This window comes from Lepidochelys kempii, chromosome 5 (assembly GCF_965140285.1).
Source record: "Lepidochelys kempii isolate rLepKem1 chromosome 5, rLepKem1.hap1, whole genome shotgun sequence".
NCBI classification, from domain to species: Eukaryota; Metazoa; Chordata; order Testudines; family Cheloniidae; genus Lepidochelys; species Lepidochelys kempii.
Genome location: NC_136384.1, coordinates 82569069 through 82596596, shown reverse-complemented (window position 1 = coordinate 82596596; position 27528 = coordinate 82569069). Strand labels below are relative to the sequence as shown.

Genomic DNA, 27528 nt, shown 5'->3' with positions numbered 1-27528 from the left:
TGGTCTTATTTCTTGTTTTGATCCTCTTCGTCTATCTTTATACATCTTGCTGGCAGCAGACGGTGCAGTATGACTGCTGGCCATCGTTGTCTCCTGGCTGCTCATTAGAAGACGGTGCAGTACAACTGCCGGCAGGACTGAATCGCCATGATACAAAACTTAAAAGGGAAATGACCTGGCTGAGTCACTCCCATGTTTGCCCAGGTACCCCTGACTGTCCTCACCGAGGTCGGCTAAAAGAACACCCTGGAGTACTGCGATGATGGCTACCAGTCATACTGCACTGTCTGCTGCCAAAAGGCAATGAACTGCTGCTGTGTAGCAATACAGTACCGTGTCTGCCAGCACCCAGGAGACATACGGTGATGGTGAGCTGAGCAGGCTCCATGCTTGTTGTGGTACGGCGTCTGCACGGGTAACCCAGGAAAAAAGGCGCAAAACGATTGTCTGCCGTTGCTTTCACGGGGGGGGGGGGAGGTCTGATGATATGTACCCAGAACAACCCACAACAATGTTTTTGTCCCATGAGGCATTGGAATTTCTACCCAGAATTCAAATGGGTGGCGGAGACTGCAGGAACTGTGGGATAGCTACCCACAGTGCAATGCTCCAGAAGTCAACGGTTGCCTCAGTACTGTGGATGCACTCCGCTGACTAAATGCACTTAGAGCATTTGTGTGGGGGGACACACAATCGACTGTATAAAAATGGTTTCTACAAAACTGACTTCTATAAATTTGACCTAATTTCATAGTGTAGACATAGCCTAAGAGAAAAGCAACAGAGCTCATGGCACAAAGGGATTTCCTCATGGAACTTACAAGGGAATAATTTAGCTTGGAGGCGCAAGTGACCTTGTTACAGAGACATTTTGCTGATGTGCATAGCCAGCTGCATAGCCAGCTTTCTATTTAGCAAGATTTTATTTTGTCTTTATTGGATGAACATGTTGCTGGCCTAGGAAAACCAAATCCACTCCTTACTCTATGAATTTTATGCATAAATCAAAAGAAATATGTGGCCAAGGAATATTTGTCTCTTTCCAGCTATTAAGGCTCTAAGATAATGACAATATTTTAGAATATGCTTTGAATCTTATAACCATTTTAAGACCAATTAATGGGATTCATGCAATACATATTCTAACAAATATGTTAAGAATAACATAAAGTTCACTAAGGACATGTAGAACACTGTACTGCACCCTCCCATCTGTGTGAGCTTGTGACTTCTGCAAAACAGCTTTTCTTAATTCCCTCTGCCACTTCCACCACCATTCTTCCACAGGAGATGTTGGATTCAGGGAGGGCACAAGTGATGGAAAATTAAGAGCTCCCAATATGCTTTCTCATTCTATCGTTATATAACATTTTCCCATCCAAGTGTCATTTTCTCTGAGGTGGCTGTTACAGTATAATTTACATGATATTTGTTGCATTGCTTAATGATGCTCACTGTTCTAAACTTGTGTATCCTGTGCTCTGTGCTTTTGCTTTGCAAATGCATTATGTCATACATGTAAATATGGAAATAGAACGTGGGACTGGGGGAGGAAGAGGAGCTACTTTCTCAGGCATTCTCCTCTCTCCTACAGCAGGGGCTAAATGACAGGTAATCTGTGCCCTCTATAAGTCAATGCTGCTTCAGGCTCAAGCTGGGCATCTGTATTTGACTCAGAAATGGAGTTTTTGCATAGGTAACATGTGGAGGAGAAAAGAACAAGTGCTGTCACAGGAAAAGCCTGAAGAAACCAAATCTATGTGGGGAGAGGAGTGCCCCACTATAATTCCTCCCTGCAAAAGCCCCTTAAAAAAATTAAGAAAACTTCATAATATGAACCTTCACAAAGTGATCCTTTCTCCTTCTGATTCCTCCCATGTGTAACTCTGCTGGAGTATACAGTCTGGGCCCTAGACTGAAGCATATATGGGTAATACAAATAGTTTCAAACTTTGCTGTGATCGTTTTATTTAACTTAATAAAATGAAACAAATAATTTAAATTTAAAAATCCACCAAGAGGCCATGTATCTAATACAGGGCAAGTGGGCAGCAACAACAAAGAAGAGGCTAAAGGCAAATACTGCAAACTGCAGTATTTCAAGATAAATAGTTATGTCTAAGGTTTATGTACTCAGTTCTATGCCAAGAATCATCACTGAACTATACCATGTGATCAAATGAAAAAAATATGTAATTAGGAAAAGGAAACTTTGAGGCATCAGATATTCATTGAATTGCCAACAAGAAGGCTAATTCTGTTTATTAATGAAAAACATTGACATTAATTTACACAATCTTTTGTCAACTTTCTCACAATTGTCTGAAATGTTTTTAAATATTTACTAAAGTTATGCATTACATAAAGTGTTTTCCACATATTGGACACTATGTTTCCAAGACACTGCTCCAAAGTGATATTAATTAAAGAATCATCTTGTAGTGCATTACTCAAACACAGGACGGAAAATTGAATATTTTACCTATTTGCTTAATCTTTTAAATTTTGAATGATTTTACATTTTTTAAACTTGCTAACGAAATGTGGACAAAGCATTTCTGAGGGGCTGGGGGATTTAGATGCACAAAGCCTGTCAAGAGTAGATTCTTCACTCTGGCTAGTTTTTGTACTGTATTTCTTCCAGAGCTCTCTCTTCCCCTAGCTGTCTGTCTGTCTTCACAGAACTCATCAGTGTAAGTTGCCATTAGGGAAAAATATGCTTGGATAAAATAAGATGCTCTCTGAAAATGTGCCTGTTCTTAGAACTTGAACACAACAAATTAGTTTTTGTGATTTTGAAAATTCTAACAAGGGCATTCGGCTTTCAGTTTGCAGCCAACCAGAAAGTGAAAACAAAAACCTCAAGATAAATTGGATCCATCTCTAAAATCCCTATTTGTAAATGTATCTTCTGAAAACCTTTCCCAAACCATTTGAATGTTTGGTGTTCTATACTAATTTTGCCAGGCAAAAATTCTCAGCTAGTGTTTATCAGCATGGCTCCATGATTTTGAAACTCTGTCACCTACTTTTGATCCAAAATACCTAAATCTGTTGATCTTTAATGTATACATCTTCTTGAAAATGTCTCAGAAGAAAGCTGAGGTGAGCAGGGTGAATGATGGGGTCTTTGGAAACTTGAGGGATGGGATACTTTGCTGTTTTTGGCTGACTGGCTGCTTTTTGTGGGATCTACCATTATTTTGCCATTGTTTTTATTTTATTATTATGGATGGGATGGATTTTTGATGTCTTGTCAGGGAGCTTAGACCTTGGAATAGGGTGTCTTGTAATTAACCTTAAATAAAGAAATTAAGAAAAATAAAAACAAATTTGCTTTCAATATAGTTTTTCAATGTATCTAATTCTGTTCTTATTATACCAGTATAAATTAAGAGTATCTGTTGAAACCAGTGGAACTACCCTAATGTAAAACCAGTCTGTGATCAAAGTCAGTCTCTATGTAATAAATAAAAGGAAAATTCTCTATGCTGCTTATGTGTTTTGCCAATTCAATAGAATAACCATTTAATAAAGAAGCAAGTGAAGTATGGTATCTTCTTTGTTATGAGGAGTTGATCCAAAACTGTTCTCTTGCTTACACATGGATAATCTTAGCAGATTAAATAGTGTTTCTTGTAGAAATAAAAGCTTCTAGCTACTGTACAAAAAAGATAGCCCAGAGTGTGTTAAAAATAATATAAAAGCATGACTGTGCTATGTGATGATTGACCTCAAAATTGACCCACAACATTGCAAACCTGAAGACAGCACAAAAGAATGTTAACTGCTAACAATACTGTTATAGACGTATGTATATAAGCTATTTTCTTAGCATTATGTTCTGTAGTTAGCAGAAAATTCTCCTTTAAAAAGGTTTCAGAGTAACAGCCGTGTTAGTCTGTATTCGCAAAAAGAAAAGGAGTACTTGTGGCACCTTAGAGACTAACCAATTTATTTGAGCATAAGCTTTCGTGAGCTACAGTTCACTTCATCGGATGCATACTGTGGAAAGTGTAGAAGATCTTTTATACACACAAAGCATGAAAAAATACCTCCCTCACTCTCCTGCTGGCAATAGCTTATCTAAAGTGATCACTCTCTTTTACAATGTGTATGATAATCAAGGTGGGCCATTTCCAGCACAAATCCAGGGTTTAACAAGAACGTCTGAGGAGGGGGCGGGGTTAGGAAAAAACAAGGGGAAATAGGTTACAAGGGGTTTTAGTTGGGGGCTGTCACCTTCAGCCCCTTCAGTTGGGTGACGGCCCACAACTAAAACCCCTCCAACGCATTATTAAGGATCTACAACCTATCCTGAAGGATGACCCAACACTCTCACAAATCCTGGGAGACAGGCCAGTCCTTGCCTACAGACAGCCTCCCAACCTGAAGCAAATACTCACCAGCAACCACATACCACACAACAGAACCACTAACCCAGGAATCTATCCTTGCAACAAAGCCCGTTGCCAACTGTGCCCACATATCTATTCAGGGGACACCATCACAGGGCCTAATAACATCAGCCACGCTATCAGAGGCTCGTTCACCTGCACATCCACCAATGTGATATATGCCATCATGTGCCAGCAATGCCCCTCTGCCATGTACATTGGTCAAACTGGACAGTCTCTACGTAAAAGAATATATGGACACAAATCAGATGTCAAGAATTATAACATTCATAAACCAGTCGGAGAACACTTCAATCTCTCTGGTCACGCGATTACAGACATGAAAGTTTCAATTCTTCAACAAAAAACCTTCAAATCCAGACTCCAGCGATAAACTGCTGAATTGGAATTCATTTGCAAATTGGATACAATTAACTTAGGCTTGAATAGAGACTGGGAGTGGCTAAGTCATTATGCAAGGTAACCTATTTCCCCTTGTTTTTTCCTAACCCCCCCCCCACCCTCAGACGTTCTTGTTAAACCCTGGATTTGTGCTGGAAATGGCCCAACTTGATTATCATACACATTGTAAGGAGAGTGATCACTTTAGATAAGCTATTGCCAGCAGGAGAGTGGGGTGGGGGGAGGTATTTTTTCATGCTTTGTGTGTATAAAAGATCTTCTGCACTTTCCACAGTATGCATCCGATGAAGTGAGCTGTAGTTCACGAAAGCTTATGCTCAAATAAATTGGTTAGTCTCTAAGGTGCCACAAGTACTCCTTTTCTTTCTCCTTTAAAAAAAATCACACATTCTATACTGTAGCAGTGTTTTTCAAACTTTGGGCAATAAACTTTAGTTTCGAAATCCATATTCAGGTGCCTAAACAGAAGTATCTTGGTTTCCAGAGGTACTGAGTAACCCCATCTCCCATGGAAATCAAGGGGACAGCACCTTTGAAATCAGGCCACTTCTATTTAGGTACCTAAATATGGATTGTGAAGGAGAGCTTTAGGCACCTTGATTGAACACTTTTGGCTTTGTGACTTGAGAGAATAGTGATGCTGCTACAAGTGAATCATCTTACTTAACAAGACACATTCTGAAGTACAGTGACTACTAAGGAAATGGGAAATAAAAGCAGTGTGAGAAATTGAAATAATTGATTCCTCATCTAAATTATGCTTTCAGGAAGCCAGGCATGGACTCTATTAATAGAAGTATTAATGCTGATCTTAATTGTTTAATCCTAATATGGATTTCTTACTAAAATGCTTTAAAACAGATTTTTGTGTTGGAAAGCATAAAGGAAGTTACCATCAAGGTGAAATTAGTAACTAGGGGCCAAATTGTGTCCTTGTGATCTTTGCATTGAGGGGTCCTCTATGCAAGGATCTCCACAGGAAAAGGGATGTATGTGTCCACCACTTGCACAGAAGTATTCCACTACTCCCCCTAAACTCCTGGAGGGCTCTGTGGGGGTAAGGAGGAGGTAATGAGCAGATCAGTCAGGGCCAGAATACTTACATCATCCCCTCCTGCAGCCAGATACATAATATTTCCCCAGTAGCTTCCTCATTGCTGAGGAATTCACAGCCAGGGACATGCTCAGGAGTGTAGGTCCAATGGACCCATAGAAGCAGGAAGCAGGAACACAGTCAGAGAGATCCTCGAGCTACTACTCAGCTTTCTGTGCCCCTATATAGGTATGGTTGTATCAGATATCTGGCTTTGTGGTCTATCATTTTCTGGAGACAGCTATTTTAACACATTGGTACAAAATGTTTCACTTGGGTAAGTAACCTGTATTCTGTGATCAGCTTTAAAATGTTAAAAACAAGGCTGGGTACATTTATAATAGCATTCTATAAGGAAGGTGTGACCAGAGAAAGCTCTTTTAAGAATTAATTTCCCAGCTATATAGACATTGGATGATACCCAGTGCATGCTTCCAATTATTTATATGGCTCCCAAATTGTGCTAAGTGCTATTATATATTATTTATTTAGATTTTAAGCTCTTCAGTTTATACTTGTACAGAGACTGGAACAACGAGGCTCCAATCTTAGTTATGTCCTCTCGGCATACTGTAATAAATAAATAAATAAACAAACAAACAAACAAGTGTTTCCCACTATAAGAGGGTTTCTTCAAATTATTATAAAAACACTACAAATGAAATGGAAGAACACACAGGGCAAGTTCTAAGTAAGAGAAAGGGGTAGTAGGAAGGTATGAAACAGAAGCACAAAGATTAAGTTCCACAAATACAGTAACAGGATATTTTACCTCCAAAATCAAGATGAAGCCCTTGTAGATGGCAAGCAGTGTCAGATCTTGAGCCTTGTAGGCCAACAAATGTAGAACTCCTATTAGCCACTAATTTACTGATCAACTCAAGTAACAAAGCAGCAGTTAAATTTATCCAAATGGAAAATAGAAGCTGAAAAGCCATAATCTCATTTTAATAATAATGTAACTAATTGAGTGGGGAAGACTGAAACTGGTAAAACCTAAAACAAGCAATTCAAAATGTGAATGAAAGAAGATAATCCATGTTGATTCCACTAATCTCAAATTTCACTGTATCTTTTAATAGAACCAAGAGCATGAATAAGAGGTTGTGGTTCCCACATGGGGGAAAACATGCATTACTGAGTCAAGGCATTTGCAGACAAACTGTAATATAGTGAAACACCTCAGTAATTGAGTAACACCAAAGATAACCATCTGTAGCATGTACTGTCTGGTACTTCCATGTGGCTTTTGTTCCTAAAGAATTCTGGAATGTTTCAGGTCTAAATTTATTTCTGCAGGAAACAATCAGGATTTTAACTTGAAAAACTGTTTATAAAAATCACCTTAAGATTTTTTACAAGGCTAAAGCCATTTATATTAGTAGAGTATTTTAGCTACAGATTTCTGAAACATGTTTTGAGCTTTATGAGGACTGAACTTGGCTCACTCCTCACATCTAAAGAGCTGCAGCAAAACTGCACAACACATAAAAAGTATTTTTCTTATCACGCTATAGAGACGTGTTATTTATTAGTAGAGTAAAAGACGTTATATATATTTCAATTTGTAATTTAGACACAAAACATATATATTCCATGCTATGATACAAAAATTAGACAGGTTTGAATGGAACAAACTATGCTAATTGGCTGTACACCTTTGCCCTCTTCATACTCTGTTCCTCTGCTGCCAGCCTTGTTTATGGTTTCCTCAATGAACCTCTCTCCTTCCGCTATTTATCCATCTCCTTCCTATTTATCCATCTCCGTTCTTATTATAGTATCTGAGCAGCTAATATCCCTTCCTTCCTCATTCCCTTACATTTCTCGTTTTTCTCTCACTCGTTTTTCCTTTCCTCATCCCATTCCACTTTATGCTTGTAAACTAATCCCCCTCCCACCACTCTCCTTACCTCCACCTCTACACCAACCTCCACCAAAAAAAATCTCTAGATTATCATTGTTCAATAGAATGATGTTCAAAATGTATCCATAGGGAACTGTGAAAGCTACATGTAGAAACTCCCTTGAGTGTGCTCAATGGAGGGCACAAAAATAACATTAATAACAAAAATAACAGTATATTCAACCATGACTACAGAGCCATAAGTACACTAATATGTATTTACAATTATGCACAGCAGGTTATGAGCATTTTGGGGACATATCAAAGTAGGTAACTGAGAAAATACTCTTAAATGCTCCACAGCTCTGCAGAGTTGTTCTATTAGGAGCTTACAATTAGGTCTGCATATAGGTCAGACAGAAATCCATTCCAAAGCACAGAATATACATTTAAGGAGTTTGATGTGCAAAAACAAATGCACAAAAATTAAAGTATTAATTATTTTCACTTGCATAAGGCACTTCAATTCCAGTTCTGAAAATATTGCCAAAAGTTTTTGCAAGCATACTTGTTTGTACTTAATGCCCTGTGTGCTAAATGTGCTCTTTGAAAAATCTTGCCAAAAGGAGCTCATAAAGTTTATTTATTTATGCATTTTATAACAGTGGACGGTTTTCATTGTCATCTACAAACAGGTGGTGGGTTTTCTGGTTTTGCCTTACATTTAATTGGATTTTCTCTGAGAATTCCTTTCTATAAACAGCAGGTATCCAAAAATTAATTTAAAGGAAAGCATTTATTTCTACTTAATTTTTTAAAGTTTAAGGAATTTAGTGGCCTTAAATTATTTCTCTGGCAGGGATTCACCTGGAATGAACATCCCTGTAACTCTCCTCACCATCCTCCATGAGTTCATAGAAATTGTTCATCTCTAATTCACCGGGAGAGGCTATCCTTAAAACCAAAAATCTCATTTAGTATTGACTTTCTTCTTCAGTATTAGATAGTGGGATCTCAGTTCTCTAGACAGTATGATTAAAATGTTCAAAAGTGGCTTCCAATTTACAGTGCCCATCTTGAGACACCTAATTTTCAGAGGTGCTGAGAGCTCACAGTTCCAGCTGAAGTCAATGGCAAATGCAAGAGCTCAGATGGAGATGTCTGGTGCAGAGCCTCCAGAAATGATGGTCTCAAAAACTGAAGCTGCTTCTTAAAACATTGACCTAATTGATAAACTTGTATCAAATATTGAGGATGCATACAGGAGATTCTCCCCCAGTAAAATTTAAACTTGTAAAGCACTGACTTATTTATTCTTTTTTGAAGGGTGGGGAGATCAAGCAGTGAATTCTTGATTTGGTTTGATATCTAATTTGTTTGGGCAGCATACTGCTTTTTTGTATTAAGTTTACTCCTTAGCACTCCCTACTCTCCTTCTAGCCAATAAGAACATCATCTTGTTGTAAAGAATTTACATCTTCAGCTTCAGCACAATCTTTTGCTGTTTGGGATGGAGGGAAGCTAGTGTTTTGATGACCCTTATGATTTTCAAGGAACTATTTTGAGACTGGCAAACTCAATAAAATCTCAGTCAACTTATGATTTCATTACATGTTTTTTGGCAATATTAGTCAGAGCTGCATTTGATGCATAGTACCACAATCCCCAAAACAAGTTCAGGAGACACCTGTCTTTTCCCCAGATTAAATTAGATCTTCCAAATGTTCTAATGAATTATTGTATATATAGAATGACTAATGTGCCATTCAAAGATGTAATTGTTTTCTTGACTTATGTGCTATATTGACAAATTATGTCAATTTTAACGAAAAAAATGAATTTCCTTACACTTATCATAAGTCATAAGTAATAGCCTTCCTTAATTAAAAAACAAGAACACATACAAAACCAAAGCTCTTGTGTTATGTGATAAACTCCTGTATTAAAATTAAAATTAAATTTAGAGTCTGGAATAATACATGTCAACAAAAGTTAGGGATCTTTGTTTTCTTTCATGTACTTACTTGTGACCCATCTCATGGGCAATGGTAAATGCGAGATTCAGACCATTGTCCTCTGCAATAATACATTTTCTTTTTTCACTGCACATTCCACTCAAATATGCTATACCTAGGAAACACAACCACCACACCAGGATTAATCATTATGAGTATTATTTATTATTTATATTTACATTATGGCCCTGGATTGCGGCCCTATTGTGCTGATGCTGAACTAACACATAGGGATGTACCTGCCCTATACTATTTATAAACTTATTAAAGACAATTCGCAATTAGTGAATTTAGCATCAATAGCATAGAAGGGAGAAGAGAAGATCAGGATAGTGACAATATCGCTCATTTACTATATAGTGTGCACAAAATTTGTTCCCAAACAATGTAATGTATTTAAATAAGGTATGATACAGTAAAATTTGAACAGCATATTGTTAAAAAAGGCAATACAAATCTGATAATTTTATCCACAAATCTGCGCAATTTTTTTTGCTAATAGATTTTAGTTTTATTTTCTGTTCTTCAGTTTCTACTCTTTCATTTTAACATTAGGACTTACTAATTTTTTAAGCACCAATATGGAGTTCAGTGCACAAGTTAGAAAGGAAGACGAGTTTTTACAGGAAACCTCAAATTCCATAAAACTATAACAATCCTTAATAGACAGCAGTCTAACCATCACATTTATCATAAATGCCAAGGACAGTATCAAGCATATGATCTAAACCCTAGGTTTTCAAAAACAGGAGCCTAAATGTTAGACACTCAAGTCCATGATTAGGCTCCTAAATAAATGATCTAATATTGCAAAATGCTGAGCACCAAGCAGCTTCATTTGACTGAGATCGTTTATTTAAGAACCTAGGATTTTAGGCTCCTATTTTTGAAGATCTTGGTTTAAGCAGTCTATTTGATTATTTACATATTCCAAATGTACAGCCTATTTCATATCGAACATCCCTTCAAAGAAATGGCGCCCTCTGGATCAACATATTTGTTGGATGTTTCTGATACAATTAAATGGCTAGAAGCATTTGGAATTTAGTCTTAATTAGCCTTCTAAATGTACATCTCATAGGATGAAGTCCAAATATTTTAACTTGTCAGCCTGCAAACAGAAAGGCCTTATCTACACTTTAGATAAGCTATTACCAGCAGGAGAGTGGGGTGGGGGAAGAGAAAACCTTTTGAAGTGATAAACACCCTTTTTTCATGATCTGTGTGTATAAAAACATCCTCACTGCAGTTTCCACAGTATGCATCCGATGAAGTGAGCTGTAGCTCACGAAAGCTTATGCTCAAATAAATTGGTTAGTCTCTAAGGTGCCACAAATATTCCTTTTCTTATTTACACTGGGAATTTTAGGCAATACCCACATCACTGCTCTGACTAGGTTTGGACAATACAGTGGTAAAATTGTCTGGGGGCTAGTCTATACTAGTGTTCCCACTAGTGTCAGCACCAATGGAGCAATGCTAGAAGAAAGGTAAGAGAATTACCTAACTTCTCACTGTAGACATAACAAAAAAGGCAACTGTGTTACACTGTGAAATGTTATTTTACATTGGGAAAGCCCTCTCTATGGGCTTTGTTTGCACAAGAAAGTGAGATGTCCCTGAAGGTTTTCCACAACATGCCTTTCTCACACCCCCACTAAATGGAACATAAATACAATGTGTTGGCTTAAAAGTAGAGAAAGCTCTCGATTCTTCTCTGGGTGGTGAAGTCTGGATGTGGCAGAAGTAACTGGTGACTGGTTGAGGAGTTTGAGACTCCCAGCCTTTCCTGCCAGTGGGCAGAGCAGCAAAGCAAATGAGAAAAGGGAAAGAGATGCCTTAGGTGACACTAAACTGGGAGGAGAGGTAGATATGCTGGAGGGCAGGGATAGGATACAGAGGGACCTAGACAAATTGGAGGATTGGGCCAAAAGAAATCTGATGAGGTTCAACAAGGACAAGTGCAGAGTCCTAAACTTAGGATGGAAGAATCCAATGCACCGCTACAGACTAAGGACCGAATGGCTTGGCAGCAGTTCTTACAGTGGACCAGCAGTTCTTACAGTGGATGAGAAGCTGGATATGAGTTAACAGTGTGCCCTTGTTGCCAAGAAGGCCAATGGCATTTTGGGATGTATAAGTAGGGGCATTGCCGCAGATCGAGGGATGTGATTGTTCCCCTCTATTTGACACTGGTGAGGCCTCATCTGGAGTACTGTGTCCAGTTTTGGGCCCCACACTACAAGAAGGATGTGAAAAAATTGGAAAGAGTCCAGCGGAGGGCAACAAAAATGATTAGGGGACTGGAACACATGAGTTATGAGGAGAGGCTGAGGGAACTGGGGATGTTTAGTCTACGGAAGAGAAGAATGAGGGGGGATTTGATAGCTGCTTTCAACTACCTGAAAGGGGGTTCCAAAGAGGATGGATCTAGACTGTTCTCAGTGGTAGCAGATGACAGAACAAGGAGTAATGGTCTCAAGTTGCAGTGGGGGAGATTTAGGTTGGATATCAGGAAAAACTTTTTCACTAGGAGGGTGGTGAAACACTGGAATGCGTTACCTAGGGAGGTGGTGGAATCTCCTTCCTTAGATATTTTTAAGGTCAGGCTTGACAAAGCCCTGGCTGAGATGATTTAATTGGGGATCAGTCCTGCTTTGAGCAGGGGGTTGGACTAGATGACCTCCTGAGGTCCCTTCCAACCCTGATATTCTATGATTCTATTCTAGGCAGCTCCTCTCCTCTAAAATTATGATGTTCCTTATATAGGCTTAATGCTTCCCTCCAACACTGCTTGATCGCTATAGTTGCTAGTTCCCCTTAGTATTCTACTGGCTCTCACAGGCATGATATAGCACTGAACAGGTAAATCCTTTGATAGGTTCCATATCTATTGCAAGGAAGAAATTATAACCAGTAGTACTCATTACAAACAATAAATATCAATTTACATAACCAAGGCTTCTCTGTACACATAGTTCTTATAAATGCATTGATTACTGTTAATCTTCTAGGGTCTAACACTTGGAATGAGAAGCCTGCATTCTATTTACATTAAATTAGATTCTGATTCTAGATACAGCCAAAAGCACATATACAATTAATGCTTTATTCTTTATTAAACAAAGTTGACCTTATACATGAAAGCCACATCAAACACTAGCTACTGGATATAAATCAGCCAACTACTAATCAAGAACTAGTTTCATGTCTTGTCCATGGTTATTAATTTCATGTGTAAGGAAAAAAACTGGCTTTGGTAAGCAGCTACTCTTGCTTCACACACACACACACACTCACTGCAGTTTCCTTAGGTAAAAAGAGTTTCTTCATATATACATACATATATATATATATATATATATATATATATATATATATATATATATATATATATATATATATATATATATAATGTTCACTGCAGTTTCCTGTGGCTTATTAACACAGCTGGAATTGCTCCAAGGTTAAATCTACTCAAAAACCAAAAAAAAACCAAACAACCCAACAAACTCTGAACAATTGCTCTTTTGTTATGATTAAAGTATCCCCACTGAAACCTGTGGGCTTTCCACACAACTTCAAATTAATGAACTTTGTTCTTGAAAAGTCTTACTTGAACTCAGTGATAGCATCTCATACAATTTTAAAAACAACCCAATTCCATGTCTAAGAAAAAAGCCTAAAAGAAACATTGACGGTTACATATGTCAGAACAAGAAACAGTATTGAACTGATGCATGCTTGACAGAAGATGTTAAAATTCTCTTAAGCTGTGGATGATCAAAGATGCTTTTTAGGATAATTAAATACAGAATTACTAAATGCAGTAGAACTTCACTAATTTGCAGTACAGCTATAATGAAATATCACATTTTGTGAATTAATAAGTGCACAGTCAATAAAATGGATTGTTTCAGAAAATGAATATTGTTTTCATTTTATTTTGTCTACTATTTATATGGTTAATGATATTTCATATGGTAGCAGTAAATATACTACCTTATATTTTGTGTTAAAAAAGAGTCTTAGTACAATAATACATGTCCCCAGTACAGAATCTTCTAGTGTATCTTTGGGAGGCAAACACCTCTATTATTTTGCATGAGTGTGGACTAGCTCTGGTAGGTAAAGTATCAAAAAGTTATCAACTGTTTTTGCCCAGTTACTAGCGGACAAGTGTCCACATCATAAAACCATGAATAAAACTAGCAGTAGTAAGTATAATTGCAGACAGTGTTCATGGTGAGACAAAGGATTCAATTAATATGGAGACTGAGGCACCCACAACCCCAGAGATCCATCCATTGGTGAAGTGTGGAAAAAAAACATGCTGCTCCCATGTTCAGTGTATAATTAAAAGCCTGAGTCATTTTTTAATAATGTTTTAATACTCCTGGTCTCATGCAATACAAAAAACTATTGGCCTGGAGTTTGGGTTGAAAGATTCTAGCAGGGGGACAAGCATCCTAAGAGAGGGAAATGTCACTCATCCTGTGCAGTAACTGTAGTTCTTTGAGATGTATGACCCTCTGGGTGCTCCAATTCAGATCATATGTGCCTCGTGAGCCTTCGATCAGAGATTTCTAGCTAGCAGTGTCCATTTGGCTCCCTCATGTGCCTTATGCCACCTCATGGCAGAAACTGAGGCTATATAGGGGTGCACTGGCCAACTGCCCTCAATTTCTTCTCTTCTCAGTTATCCCCTAGGGAACAGCTGAAGTAGAGGGAAAGGAGGATGAGTAGTCAAGCTCTAAGACACACATCTCAAAGAACTACAGTTACGGAACAGAGTGAGTAACATTTCCTTCTTTTTTGAATAGTGTCCCTATGAGTTCTCCACTTCAGCTGATTTCTGAGCAGTATCCCCAGAAGCAGGGGGGGAGCTTTGGAATAGGGTTCAGAACTGAAGATAGTACCGCAGATGCAAGTGCCTCATCAAATCTGATGGCAGGGAGCAGGGAATAATGCTTTGAAAAATATATGGACAGAAGTCCAAGTAGTGTCTCTACATATCTCTGATACTGGAACATTGTTCCAAAATGCAGCAAATGTTGCCTATAATCTGCTTGAATGCATGCTCACTCAATGCAGGGAGAAGGAAGGGCTGAGCACCTGCACACTTATAACAGAAATGCAATCTAATATCCATTTCAAAAGTCATTCAACAGAAATAGGAGCTCCCTTAGCTCTACCTGCAAAGTATATGAAGAGTCTAGGCAATCTCCTAATCTGCTTAGTCTTATCCAGGTAGAAGGCCCTTCTAACATCCAGGGATAGAAATAGGATTTTTCTGAACTGTGAGGTTTCAGAAAAAAAAATACTGATACATGATACGATGTTATGTGATTAAAATATGACCATGTAGATCATTGTTGCTACCACTGTTAAATAATCACAACAAATCTTGTATAGAGTGCATCAGTTAAGGTGTCAATGGAAAGTTATGGTTTGCTGAATAGGATTATCCTATTTGTATGCACATATCATTTTTGAATCTGAAGTTATGAATATTGACTATGTACCTGTATTTCAAATGTGTTTGCTCCTGTGGTATCACCCATAGGGTAATTTGCACCCACTCTGGCCAACACATTGTGAATGGAATATTCAAGTTGATGGCTCATCAACAAACACAATGGACCATGGAAGAAGCCTATCCCCCCGACGGACTTTCATGTGAATGTTTTCACTAGAGTATGGGTAATGGCCTCTGTTATGAATCAGCGAATCATGCAAGGGCATGTGACTAAATCATGCAACCCTAAACTCCATCTTGTTACCTGTATTTTTCCACAAACTGGACTGATGGCTTTGTTTGAAACAGTGAGTTTCCCTCCACAGGACATAAACTATAAAAGTCCCTGGAAACATTTCCATTTGGTCTCTTTCCTGATCTGATCTCTGGACTATGAACTTATACTAATGGGAGCATTCTAACCAAGGGACTGAGGAACTTCCAATGATTTTGGAGAAACCAGAGACTTAACAAATCAGCAGTTTATACTATCACTGCTTCAATCCTGATCCTAGAACCTTGAAATTACTGTACGTATTTGATTCCTTTAACCAATTTTAATTCTCACTCCTTCCTTTCTCTTTCTTTCTTTCTATAAATAAACCTTTAGTTATTAGATACTAAAGGATCGGCAACAGCGTGATTATTGGGTAAGATCTGAGTTATATATTAACCTGGGTATGTGACCTTTGGGATCAAAAGAACCCTCTGTTTGATGAAATTGGTTATAAAGAACCACTCATCATTCAGTCTACTGTCTGGGTGTTGAATTCAGAACTGGAATATGTGAGGAGGCTGCATTTCTGACTTCTTGTTAGCCAGTGTGGTGAGACAGAAGTTTACTTTTGTTGCTGGTTAGGTATATCTTATAGAAAAATAACCACCAGTTTTGGGGTGTCTCTGCCCCATTTCTCAGCAGCTTGTCCTTAATTTGGTATTCTCAGTTGTGACCCACTGAGACACACTGACATTTGGCCTACTTTTGGTGGGTTCCATGGAACCAGGTCAATTAAGCTTGATCAGAACCCCATGCTATTCAAAATTTGATATTGAGAGTTTTGGTGGTTAAAAAGTAGCTACAATGAGTAAACAACGATCATATGAGGGTCTAGACAGAAAAACTCTGCCCACAAAAGGGATTATCCTTTAAGAAGAAATCACCTGCCGTGGATTGATTGCAGAAGCAATCAAACTCCAAGCCCTGAGAGTCTATGTCTTGAACTTGAACAAAGAAATGGAAGAGATTAATCTATTGGTCTGGCTTTTGTTACCCCTGGCCGGAATCAGTTCCCCTTTCCCTCATCCTAGATTACTTGCTGGATCTACAGACATCCGGATTATCCACCAGTTTAGTCAAGGTACACCTGGCTGCCATATCGACCTTTCATCCCCTGGTTTGTGCTCACCCAGTATCATACAGAATTGTTAAAGAGTCCAGATAATCTCTTCCCCCACATCAGACACCCCACCCTGTCTTGGGATCTCAACCTAGTTCTCAACCATCTCATAAGATCTCTATTTGAACCAATGGTAACCTGCTCTGTATGTGAAATCCTGGTCTCCCTGAGGGACAGTACTGGTGGTCCATTAAATTACTGTTGATAGGCAGCCCACAGGTCCCAATGTGGCCTTTGCAGGTGTCCCTAAGGAAGTGCAGGGTGGCATACAAGGCTTGTTCCACCACTTTCAGTGACCAGCAAGGTCTTCCCCGCGTGAAGGCCGATTTCCAAAGAGGTATGTAGGAGAACCCCTCACTGAAAATCGAGGGGACCGATTGGGAATCCTCTTCCTCCACATCCTCCCATGGCACGGGGTTGGAGGGCAGCCACTGAGGAGAGGAGAGTTCTGTACCATGGAATGTCCACTTAGAGACTGAAGTCTCAATACCAAGAGATGCTCAGTACCAAATGACAACAGGGACTCTGGTTCATCTGACACTGAGAGATCCCTCATGTATCAGAACTCTTGTGGTTCCGAAAAGGACCTGTGTACCAACACCGTAGTCGAGGTTGCCATAGCCAGAGTTGACGTTACCAACAATGATGGGTGTACTGCAGGCATTGTAGATGTCAGGCACAGATGCTTGCTTGGTGCCAAAGGATTCTGTTTGCACAGCTGGTACCCCTGGCTGAACTGATTACATCAGTTAAAGTGGCTAGGTTAAAGTGCATGACAGCTGAACGGGATACTTGGGTGCCAGTGGCTGGGCTGAACTCGATGGTATCTTGTGCTTACCCTCCTTAGTGGTGGAGAGTATAGGTGCCCTACCAAAGCCATACTTTCTGTTCTTAGCGCTCCAAGGCTTTGCGGGCCCACCAGTACTGGAGGAACAGTCCCTGTTCTCAATAGTACCCTTGGAGACCAAGGACGTCGATGGGCACCTGGTTTTTTTTGGAGCTGACTCCTTTAAGTGAGAGACCATGCTCCTCTTTCTGAGAGTCTTCACAGTGGGCTCCAAAAACTTCCCTTTCTTTCTGTCCTTAGAACTCCAAGGCTTCCCAGGCCCCAAGGTTGATGGGGTGTTGGATCTATCCAGGGATGGATGTACTGGGGTGGAGGGTCCTCCTAACTTGGCTCAGAGGGTGGTTGCAGGGAGCCTTCCATAGCCAGTAGTCTGAGCTATCTCCCTGTCCTTTGTAGCCCTAGACTTAAGGGCCAAACAGAAGGAACACCTGTGGGAGACTTGGGGCTTCCCCAGGCAACGGACAGACTTGGAGTGTCCATTGCTCACTGGTATAGCCTCTCAGAAAGAGAGGCAGCATTTGAAGCCTGGTGAACCAGGAATACCCTGCTAGGAGATGACAAGTCTCCTGAAGAAAAAAGAAGGCAAAAATGATCCTCTGCGCTAAAACTAACTGTACTAAACATTAACCTACAGCTATAAACTAACTAACTTTGAGAAAAAAAGAAAAGAGAGAATGTCGAGTACGCTCTAGATGGACGTGCTAGGTTTCCATTGCGGGCTGGGGCAGTAGAGGAGGAACAGACAGCAGCTCACCCATGCACCCCTGCATAGCCTCAGTGTCTGCCACAAGGAAGCCTAGGGTGTATGTGTGGGCTGAATGGTCAGTGCTAGCTAGAAATCTCCAATTGAAAGCTCAAGAGGCACATGCGGACCTGAAGTGGAGCACCCATAGTGATACTACTCGAAGAATGCAGTTTTCTTAAAACAAAATCCTAAAGTGTGTGAAAATATGCAAATGCTAAAGTCATCCAAAAAACCTCAACTTTATGCCTGTGGCAATGGCATGGGAACAGCCAGAAAATCAGAGGAAACATTATCTATCTTTTATGTGGACCTCTTTCTACTAAAATACTTATCTTAGAAACATAGGAATTTCCATACTGGTTTAGATCAGTGATCCATCTAGTTTAACACAGTGCTCCTGCAGTTACTAGAATCAGATGCTTCAGAAAAAAAGGTACAAAACACCCTATAGTAGACAGACCCCAAGCCAGCAAAGCACTTATGTATGTGCTTAACTTTGAACACATGGTCAAGGCCCTTTGACTACGTTGGGATTATTCACACATTTAAAGTAAAGTACACTCTTAAGTGCTTTGTTGGATCAAAGCCCTATAGAATTCCAAAACAAAACTAAGTTGAGACACAGTTAAGGCTGAGAGTATGAATAGGTAACTTAAGGTAAATAGCGGATATAGCAATTATACCAAAACCAAGCAAGAAATTCAGAGTTAAGTTTACACTTAAATGAAAGCCAAACATGTTAAGAGATGTGCAGTTAAGGCACCAAACAACCATTAACCCTGCTTTGTAGTGAGACCATACAATCATGATTAAAGCATTTTAGTGTTTGTGGTCCCAGGTTAGATTAAACTGATTTTTAAGCCATGGAGGGTCTTGGTTCTGCCCTCCCTGCCCCATAGTATCTCTACAAGGGACAGGGACATGTCAGGAGGCTTCACATTGGCATCCTCTATTAATCCTCCAGGATGGAGGGACCAACCCTGACAACTTGGCCATCAACTCTTTAAATATCTTACTGCTGAATATAAAAGGGATTTTCTACCCCTAAGCACGATGGTCTTCAGCAGTTACCTGCTAATATGCTTCAGGAAACACATTCCACCAAGGAATCTCTATTACAGACCAGAGGCTATCAGATTGAAGCTTCCAACTATCATCAACAGTTTAGAATTTGCACCTATGTGAAATCTGGACAATCTAAGGAAGATAACAAGATCGCCTGGCATGTCATATTTGTAAATGGCGTAAATCGGATAAATATTTACTGCCCCTCTTCTGAACAGTGGAAACACCTTCTGCTCTCTCTTGTTCCATATCCCACAGTGGTATGTGGTGACTTCAATTGCCCTGATATTAATGTCCACAATGCTGCTGAGTCTCCTCATGGTGAAATGCTCCTTGACCATGCAAGTGCTGCCAATCTATCCTGCCTTTATGATCCGAAGCAGTCTCATCCACTCAGCCCTTTAGGGTACTAAGTGATCCCCAGATCTTGTTTTCATTTCTGTAGATGCTCCATTTTCCCTCTCAGCGTACACGTGGAAATTCCAACATTTCCTTTTCACAGTCATAACAGTGCTAGAGAAAGCACTGGCCATAATAAACCCAAGCAAGAAAAGGAACTTTCAGCTTGTCAATTAGGATTGCTTCAGAAAAGAATCCAACAGGCACCTCATAGTCAGGGAGTCATGGCAAATGGCTGATGATGTGAACGCTGCTTACAACTTCTTCTGTGAGACTTTAAGAGCAGCTCGAAAGTTGATTCCACATGCTTTTTGTAGAGCATCTATCTCCTGCCAGCTTGATGTCTGTGACAACCTCTATGAAAAAAAAAGACAGTGTGCTTAGCCTGAAGGGACAAAACAAGCCGCTAATATATTAAAAGAAACCGCTAATATGTAATGTTGTAGTATTAAGAGACAAGAAATGTGTTGAAAGACTGGACTTCATACACTCAGGTCGTAGGGGTTTGGGCCTTCTTCATTTCCTTTAGGCAGAGGTGATCCCTAAATGCCCTACACATGCCACAACAAATGCTGTGGTATCCAACAGCCAACTATTAATCACAGAGATCATGATCTGAAGGAATTGTCTGCTATCAGAAAAATTCGGCCTGCCCCCTCAGCCGACTCCAGTTTATCCCAGCCATTCAATAGGCAGGAATTGGAATCAGTGATTTCTTTCTTAAAACCTTACAAAGCTCCTGGGCTTGAAAATATCCATGGGGAGTTCCTGCATCACATGAGCTCATCCTGTTGTGACTTTCCACTATGACCCTATGATACTTGTCTGTAATGCTGTAAAGTTCCAAAGGTCTGGCGAAGGTCAGATGTAGTCGCACTCCTTAAGCCTAGAAGGATGCCAGATGACCTGAAGAACTAAAGCACAATTGCTCTGATCAGCATCACTTTTACGCTGCTCAAGAAACTGGTACTTAAATTACTGTTGTCTCACAGTTACATCATGACCAGGCAGGGTTCTGACCAGGCATTAGTGCTGAAGATCAAGTGATTAAACTGACATCTCTTATTGAGGATGCTTTTGAAACAGGCAGAAACCTGTTTTTGTTGATCTTTCATTGGCATACGACGCAGTTTGTAACTGTGGATTAGTCCTAAAATTTTACTCAATTGTTGCACACAAGAAACATGTAAAGTTTATTATGCAGATGATTTCTAACAGAACAGTGATCATCAAGTGTGGAGATGGTTTGAGTTGCCCCCACCATATGAACAACAGACTCCCACACCAATCTGTACTTGCTCTGATGCCCTTTAATATATACAACTGGCCTACCGACCTCCTGAGAAACTAAGTTTGTGTATGCTGATGATGTCTGTGTGGCAACAGCCATAAGGAGCTGGATTCCAGCCTGTCATCTGACCTTGACACCTTGGCTAAATACTTTTCAAAGTGGTGAATGAAACTAAACAAGCTAAAAACAGTATCATCTTGCTCTCATCTCACAACTAGTTAGCTCATCAACAGCTGCAGGTCCTTCTGAACAAATAAGCCAATCATTTTTGAACCAGACCTTACTTATCTGGGGTGTGACGGACTCGACCAGAAGGATATAAGAGAGTAGTGGAAGGTGGGTATATCAGCCTCAGAATGAGCAGGTCCCTGTTCCCTGGATAGCCAAACAAAGGCTACTCCAGGCCAGTCAAGACACCTGATGCCAATTTAACCAGTTAAGGTCATTAGGCTAATGCCGGCACCTGACCTCAGTTAACGGGCAAAGGGTCAGTTAAGGCCGTTAGGCTGCCAATGGAGACAGCTGGACCCAATTAAGGTCCCACTTATAATGCATAAAAGGTCTCCTTTCCAATTCTCTAAAGAGAAACCCAGGTGAAAGGAGCTGGAGGAGAGGAGAGGAAGCATTGCTGAACCTTGAGGTAAGGGTGAAGCTAGGAAAAGGGACCACGGGGAAGTGGTCCAGGGAATCAAAGCAGCGTCAGTGGTGAAGGGAAAGCCGCCAACAGCTGTTACTATTAGGGTCATTGGGCTAGAACCCGGAGTAGAGAGTGGGATCAGGTCCCCCCGTGCTCAACAGCAGGGGTCAGCAACCTTTTAGAAGTGGTGTGTGAGTCTTCATTTATTCACTTTAATTTAAGGTTTTGCGTGCCAATACTACATTTTAATGGTTTTTTTTAGAAGGTCTCTCTCTATAAGTCTATATATTATATAACTAAACTATTGTTGTATGTAAACAAGGTTTTCAAAATGTTTAAGAAGCTTCATTTAAAATTAAATTAAAATGCTAATTTTACACTGCTGGCCTGCTCAGCCCACTGCCGGCCTGAGGTTCCATTCACCTAGGCCGGCAGTGGGCTGAGCGGGGCCTGCGGCCCGGACCCTGGCTGGCAAGGGGCCGGCAGCCAGGACCCCAGACCAGCAGTGGGCTGAGCGGCTCAGACCGCTGCCGGTCTGGGGTTCCATCCGCCGGCTCCCGCCAGCCAGGGTCCTGGCTGCTGGCCCCACTCAGCCCGCTGCCAGTCTGGGGTCCCAGCCCTGTCCACATAGAGTAGGTACCTATTTTCTCCCTGGTTCTGGCCCATTCTCTTCCTCTCTCTGCACTGAGATGAGGGTGGGAGTGCACTGAGAAGAGGGCTGGGAGTGAAGGAGCAGGCTGGGGTGCAGGGTCTGGCCAGGAGCTAGAATGAGGGAGGGGGCTCAGCGTTGGGCAGACAGTTTGGGTGTGGAGTGCTTACCTGGGCAGCTCCCATTTGGTGCGAGCGGTGCAGGTGGGAATATGGGTGTGTGCAGGAGCTCCCGTTTGGTGCTCAAGGTGGGGGTGGGGATGTGGATGTGGGGAGTGCAAGAGTCAGGGCATGGGGTGTGGGGGGTATGTGTGGGGGGGTGCAGAAGTCAGGGCTGAGGTTGTGGGGGTGCAGGGGTGAGGGCACAGGGCTGGGGGGTGTGGGGGGATTCATGGATCAGGGCAGAGGGCTGGGGCTGTGTGAGGGAGGTGCAGGGGTCAGGACTGGGGGTGTGGAGGGTTCAGTGTCAGGGCAGAGGGCTGGGGGTGTGTGAGGGAGGGTGCAGGGGTCAGGGCAGAGGGCTGGAGGTGTGGGCTGGGGTCGTGGGGGTGCTCCCAGCCCCCTGCCCTGAGCGGCTCACGGCAGAGGGCTGGAGGGGATATGCCGATTTCACCCCCTTCCCTAAGGTTGCCGGAGCAGAGGGCGCGCTGTGGCTCCGCTTTTCCCTCTCCCGCTCCGTAGCAAGGGCCATCAGCTGATCGGCCGCAGCAAGGGAGAGAAGGAGGGGCAGGAACCCTGCATGCTGGGGGAAGAGGCGGGGGAGGGGAAAGCTTGCCTGCCCTGCAAGGAGAAAGCAGTGGGCGGAGAAGAGTGGGCCAGGCTGGGCAGGATTTTTAATTGCACGCTGCTGTCCCTGGCAGACAGCAGTGTGCCATTAAAAATTGTCTCATGTGCCGTCTTTGGCACGCGTGCCATAGGTTGCCGACCCCTGCTCTACAGAGATCCCCTTGAGAGGGGAACCAGACTTGGTCCAGGCAGGAGGCCAAACTGCGCCTACTGAGCTCTAAGGAGCAACAGAGGCTGGGGGTATTCCACCTTCCCACCACCCATACTGACCTGTGATGAAAGTAGCTCAATAAGCTGTGACCTTTGCCACTATTCTGAAAAAGGGAGGTCATATTGAGGGCCTTAGCAAGCTTCTGAGGCCACTGAATCCGCCTGGAAGTGTGGGACCCACCAATACAGGCTTGGAGCTTTGTCACAGGGTATAAAGCTTGACCAATCCCTGCCCTTTTGACAACACATCAAGAAGATACATGCTAAAATCCAACTGAGTGTCACACTCCCTCCACAGGTTTACCAGCAACTAATTGGGTGCTGACCTGCAACCTCACGGGCATTCGCCAATGCCAAATACTGCATGGCAGGATAGGGCTCCAGTCATCACTGTGGCAAGTTGGACTCAACAACCATCACTGGCGCAATGCAGACAATTCCAATCTCCACCCTTTTGGTCCTGGCCGGCATTGCTACCCCAGCGATTAAGTGTGAAGGCAGGGCTCTGGCCACATTATTGTGCACAGCTAATTACCACGACAGCTTACCTGTACAATTTTGTCTTAAAGATGCATTAAAAATGCAGGCTAAATACAAGATACTCCTTTTCTGAAATATTTGTGCCTCTCAGACAGTACATCAGACATGACCTTTCTGAGGAGTAGCAGTAGCAGGTGATGCACGACTAGACTTTGGATCGATGGCGCATTTCTTGGCAGATAGACAACTTAGATCTGCATCCCCTAGTCTCTCCGGATAAGCTTGCACATGCCCCTCAGAACAACCATGAGAACCAAAAAATCCTCCTTTGTTAAAATAGGATACATTGTGCGCATGGACAGTTTAATTTACAGTTTTATCATTGGGGCTTTTTGAGCTCCCCATCCTGCCCCCGTGGAGCTCAAGAGCAAACAGTGTTCCATGTGGTTTTGGACTGTTCTCTTTATCATCTTGACGGTGGATGGATGTGCTCAATAGAGTGGCTACATCACTTACCCAACATCTAATTCATTGTGCCATCAGAAGCTATAGGCCAGAAGACCACAGTGCAGAGTTACGGTTGTCTGGCTTCCATAACCATGCATTTCCACTTAAAATGTTTCTTGTAAGTGTAACCTTAACTCTGTATTTCTTTGATTTATATTATATGTGCAAACTTAACTCCATGGTATGTTTCCTCCCCTGAGAATCTCCATAGTTTATAAAAATTGTTAAAAACTACATATACAAACACTGAACAAACAGAATGGCCCCATGTGTGAAGTGCAAAGTAAAGGGCTAAATGTTTTTATTTAGTTTCAATAGAAAATTTTCAAAAGTTCTTGTAAACCAGAAAATTTTAAAAATATGATATTTTACAAAAAGTTCTCTTTTCTAAGAAAGGCCAAATTTTCAATTAATTTTTTGCCCACTGCTTGATTTTTTTCCCCAAAAAAAATTCTGATCAGCTCTATTTGGAGACATAGCTGTGCAAAATGGTTTAGGCTGAAACACAATCTTGCTGGAAATCAATTTGAATTTTTTCCTAATCTGTAAACATGAACCTAGGTCCGAGAAAGTTCCATGAAATGAGGCAGATGCTATTTGCTCACCTGGGTACCTTCTAGTCATAAGTGCCCCAGAGTCTCTGTACTAATTGAACATCAAGCTCCAGGATCTATTCTTTGACTTCATAATGGACTTCATGTGGAGTGCTACCATCTGTACTTATTTCGAGCCAATGCAACACTCCTGGGAGTTTCACAGTTTCTGATGCTCTGTTTTGGGCATGAGAACCTCTTGTCCTCTAGAAAAACATTTGCAGATTGGGGAAGACGATGATGGCCTGCCAAAAGAAACGCACAAAGTGCATATGGCACCATCCTGAACCAAAGAGTTTGGTAGTGCCTGCTCAACTATAGGACTAATGAAGCCAGACAGTGTCTCTACCACTGATAAGGTTCAGGCTTTACATAAAGTTTCAGTCTCATCTGAACCTAAGAGAACCAGTTAGCTGCACTTGTTCCATTGCCAATCCCTGATTACAGAACCTGAAGGGTTGTGTTCACATAACACCTAAAATAAAGCTTGCAGCACCAGTTCTTATTGACAAACTTTGGATTTGCATTTTAAGTGTTCCTTATGGCAGGACTTACATTGTCAATAGTGAAGGCTCTTTTACTATGAAGCTCTCTGGGATGCTACCCATCAATCAAGGTTGCCACTTTTGACTGAGATGCAAAACCGTGGGAAAGAGTAGGTTCCACAAGTGCCTATTGCCTTCTATATCATCCATCCAAGAAAACTAAGAAATTTATTATTAACACATGTACACTGCATATTCATACCATTTGGGCTTGTCATTTGGTATTTTTCTAAGTTAACTTTACATAATCATTGTTCCATTTTTGTAAATTTACTAAAATTGTTAATATTTATTTTGTTAAAATATTGTTTCTCCATGTACATAGCATCTTTTGACCTAAAGATTCTGAGATAGTTTCACAAACCATACATATTGTAACACTCCACTGAAATGCAGCCACTCTGAAGTGCAGGGCAGACAAGCAGTGCACAACACTCAATAAAGGATGAAGATGGGGATTTTGTCCAAGAACACGGGGCAAACCTTTGCTCTACAATAAGTGATATAGGATACAGAGCAGACATGGGTTAATGTTTTATTAGAAAATGTATTTTAAAAAAAAGAAAAACCACTGCAATAAAGAAAGAACATGATAAATGTCCATGTGTATCTGTTTGCTTTGGCTATTGTGGCCCTAGGAGCACTCCAAATCCAATTGGTGTGGGGCTTCCAGTTAGGTAACAGTAAAACTCAGCTGGCTTGACCAGCTTGAAACACCTCACACACTGTTGTCCTGATATTTATTTAAAAGATGTCCTGTAACAGGTCTTTGGAAAATGAATAACTCGTTGATCGTTAATATTCTTTGATGTATATATGGTTAACATACAGAGCATTATAAAGTAGTGCTGCAAATGTGTAACTAAAATGTGTTTAAACTAGGCATGTTAGGAGAAGTTGATGAACAGGTTTTTCCCAACAAAGAAAAGGAGCCAACACCCCATATCAGGTGTGGACAAAGACAGTGGACTGTCTTTTGAATCAGAGATTGCAGGAAGAACATTTGCATTGTAAAAATCTCAAACTTCCATCTTCACCAGACAGCATAGTGTCTACACCCAGTAGGGGAAAGGAACTTCATCTGGAGATACACTTCAAAAAATACCTTTCAAAGGTTTCCTGGACTATAAAAAGAACAGGAGAGAACCCCTATTTTATCCTTCACTTGGTGAAACAAAGAAACCAAGCACTTTGAACTCTGTGTTTGGATCCTGGCTAAGGGGACTAGCTAGCCATGCTGGAAGAATGATCATGGTTAGAAAACTTTGTCCCAAAAGAGTTGTTAAGTTGAGTTTCAGCCTTAGTGTATTTTCACTTTGGTTTGCTTGTAACCATCTCTATCCCTATTACTTCTACTTGGTATCACTTAAACTTGATAAAGGTATGTCCTTATGTTAATAAACATGTTTTACTTTTACTATAAATCAGCTCAGCACTGTGATTGAAGGGAAGGGTGTGTTAACCCCAGTTCAATTAATAAGCTAATGTGTACTGTCTCTTTAAAGGAGCAGTGAACTTGATATGGTTTTGTGGGCGCTACAGTAAGAGGGGCTGAGCACTCCAGAGGAGACGTTTTGGGGAAACTCCAGCCTGGAAGTGTTGCTGCAAGGAGTAACCAGGCTGGGGGAAGCCAAGGGGAGGTCATTGTGTGGGAAGCAGGGTGCTAGGACACTGAGACAAAGCTGGGCAGCACAAAAGCACCCAGGGTTACAGGGCACATGGTAACACTTCCCCTTACTGGTCTGGATTGAACACTAAAGTGTCACATACACACACGTTTTTAATTTAATTGACAAATATATAGACTTGAAATCATGGATGGTGGAAATTTAGTTTGACTTGCATCTCTGTTTCTAACCAACCAATATTCATCTTCTTTCAGCAGTCCATATGTTTTCCATAAAGGGGGCAGGTAGGGGAGAAGCTTTCCACATTGCTGTTAAGAGTAGCTTGTGTTATGTATACCTTTAAGTAACAGCTTTCTATAAGATAAGGCTTTCTGGAAAAAAAATGTTACTCATTTGTCACTTACAAATGAGTCAGCAACCATAAAACACTAGAAAGGCAGCAACCAATATGTTTACCA

The 27528-nt window shown here is 41.0% G+C and overlaps 1 protein-coding gene across 1 annotated transcript in view; it reads right to left on the bottom strand.

The window, feature by feature from the left end:
- The window catches only part of ADAMTS19 (ADAM metallopeptidase with thrombospondin type 1 motif 19), a 278728-nt gene that overhangs the window by 119865 nt on the left and 131335 nt on the right, over nt 1-27528 (bottom strand). The window contains exon 8 of the mRNA XM_073344873.1: nt 9784-9889. Coding sequence (XP_073200974.1) covers nt 9784-9889 — 106 coding nt within the window. The remainder of the gene's footprint in view (nt 1-9783; nt 9890-27528) is intronic.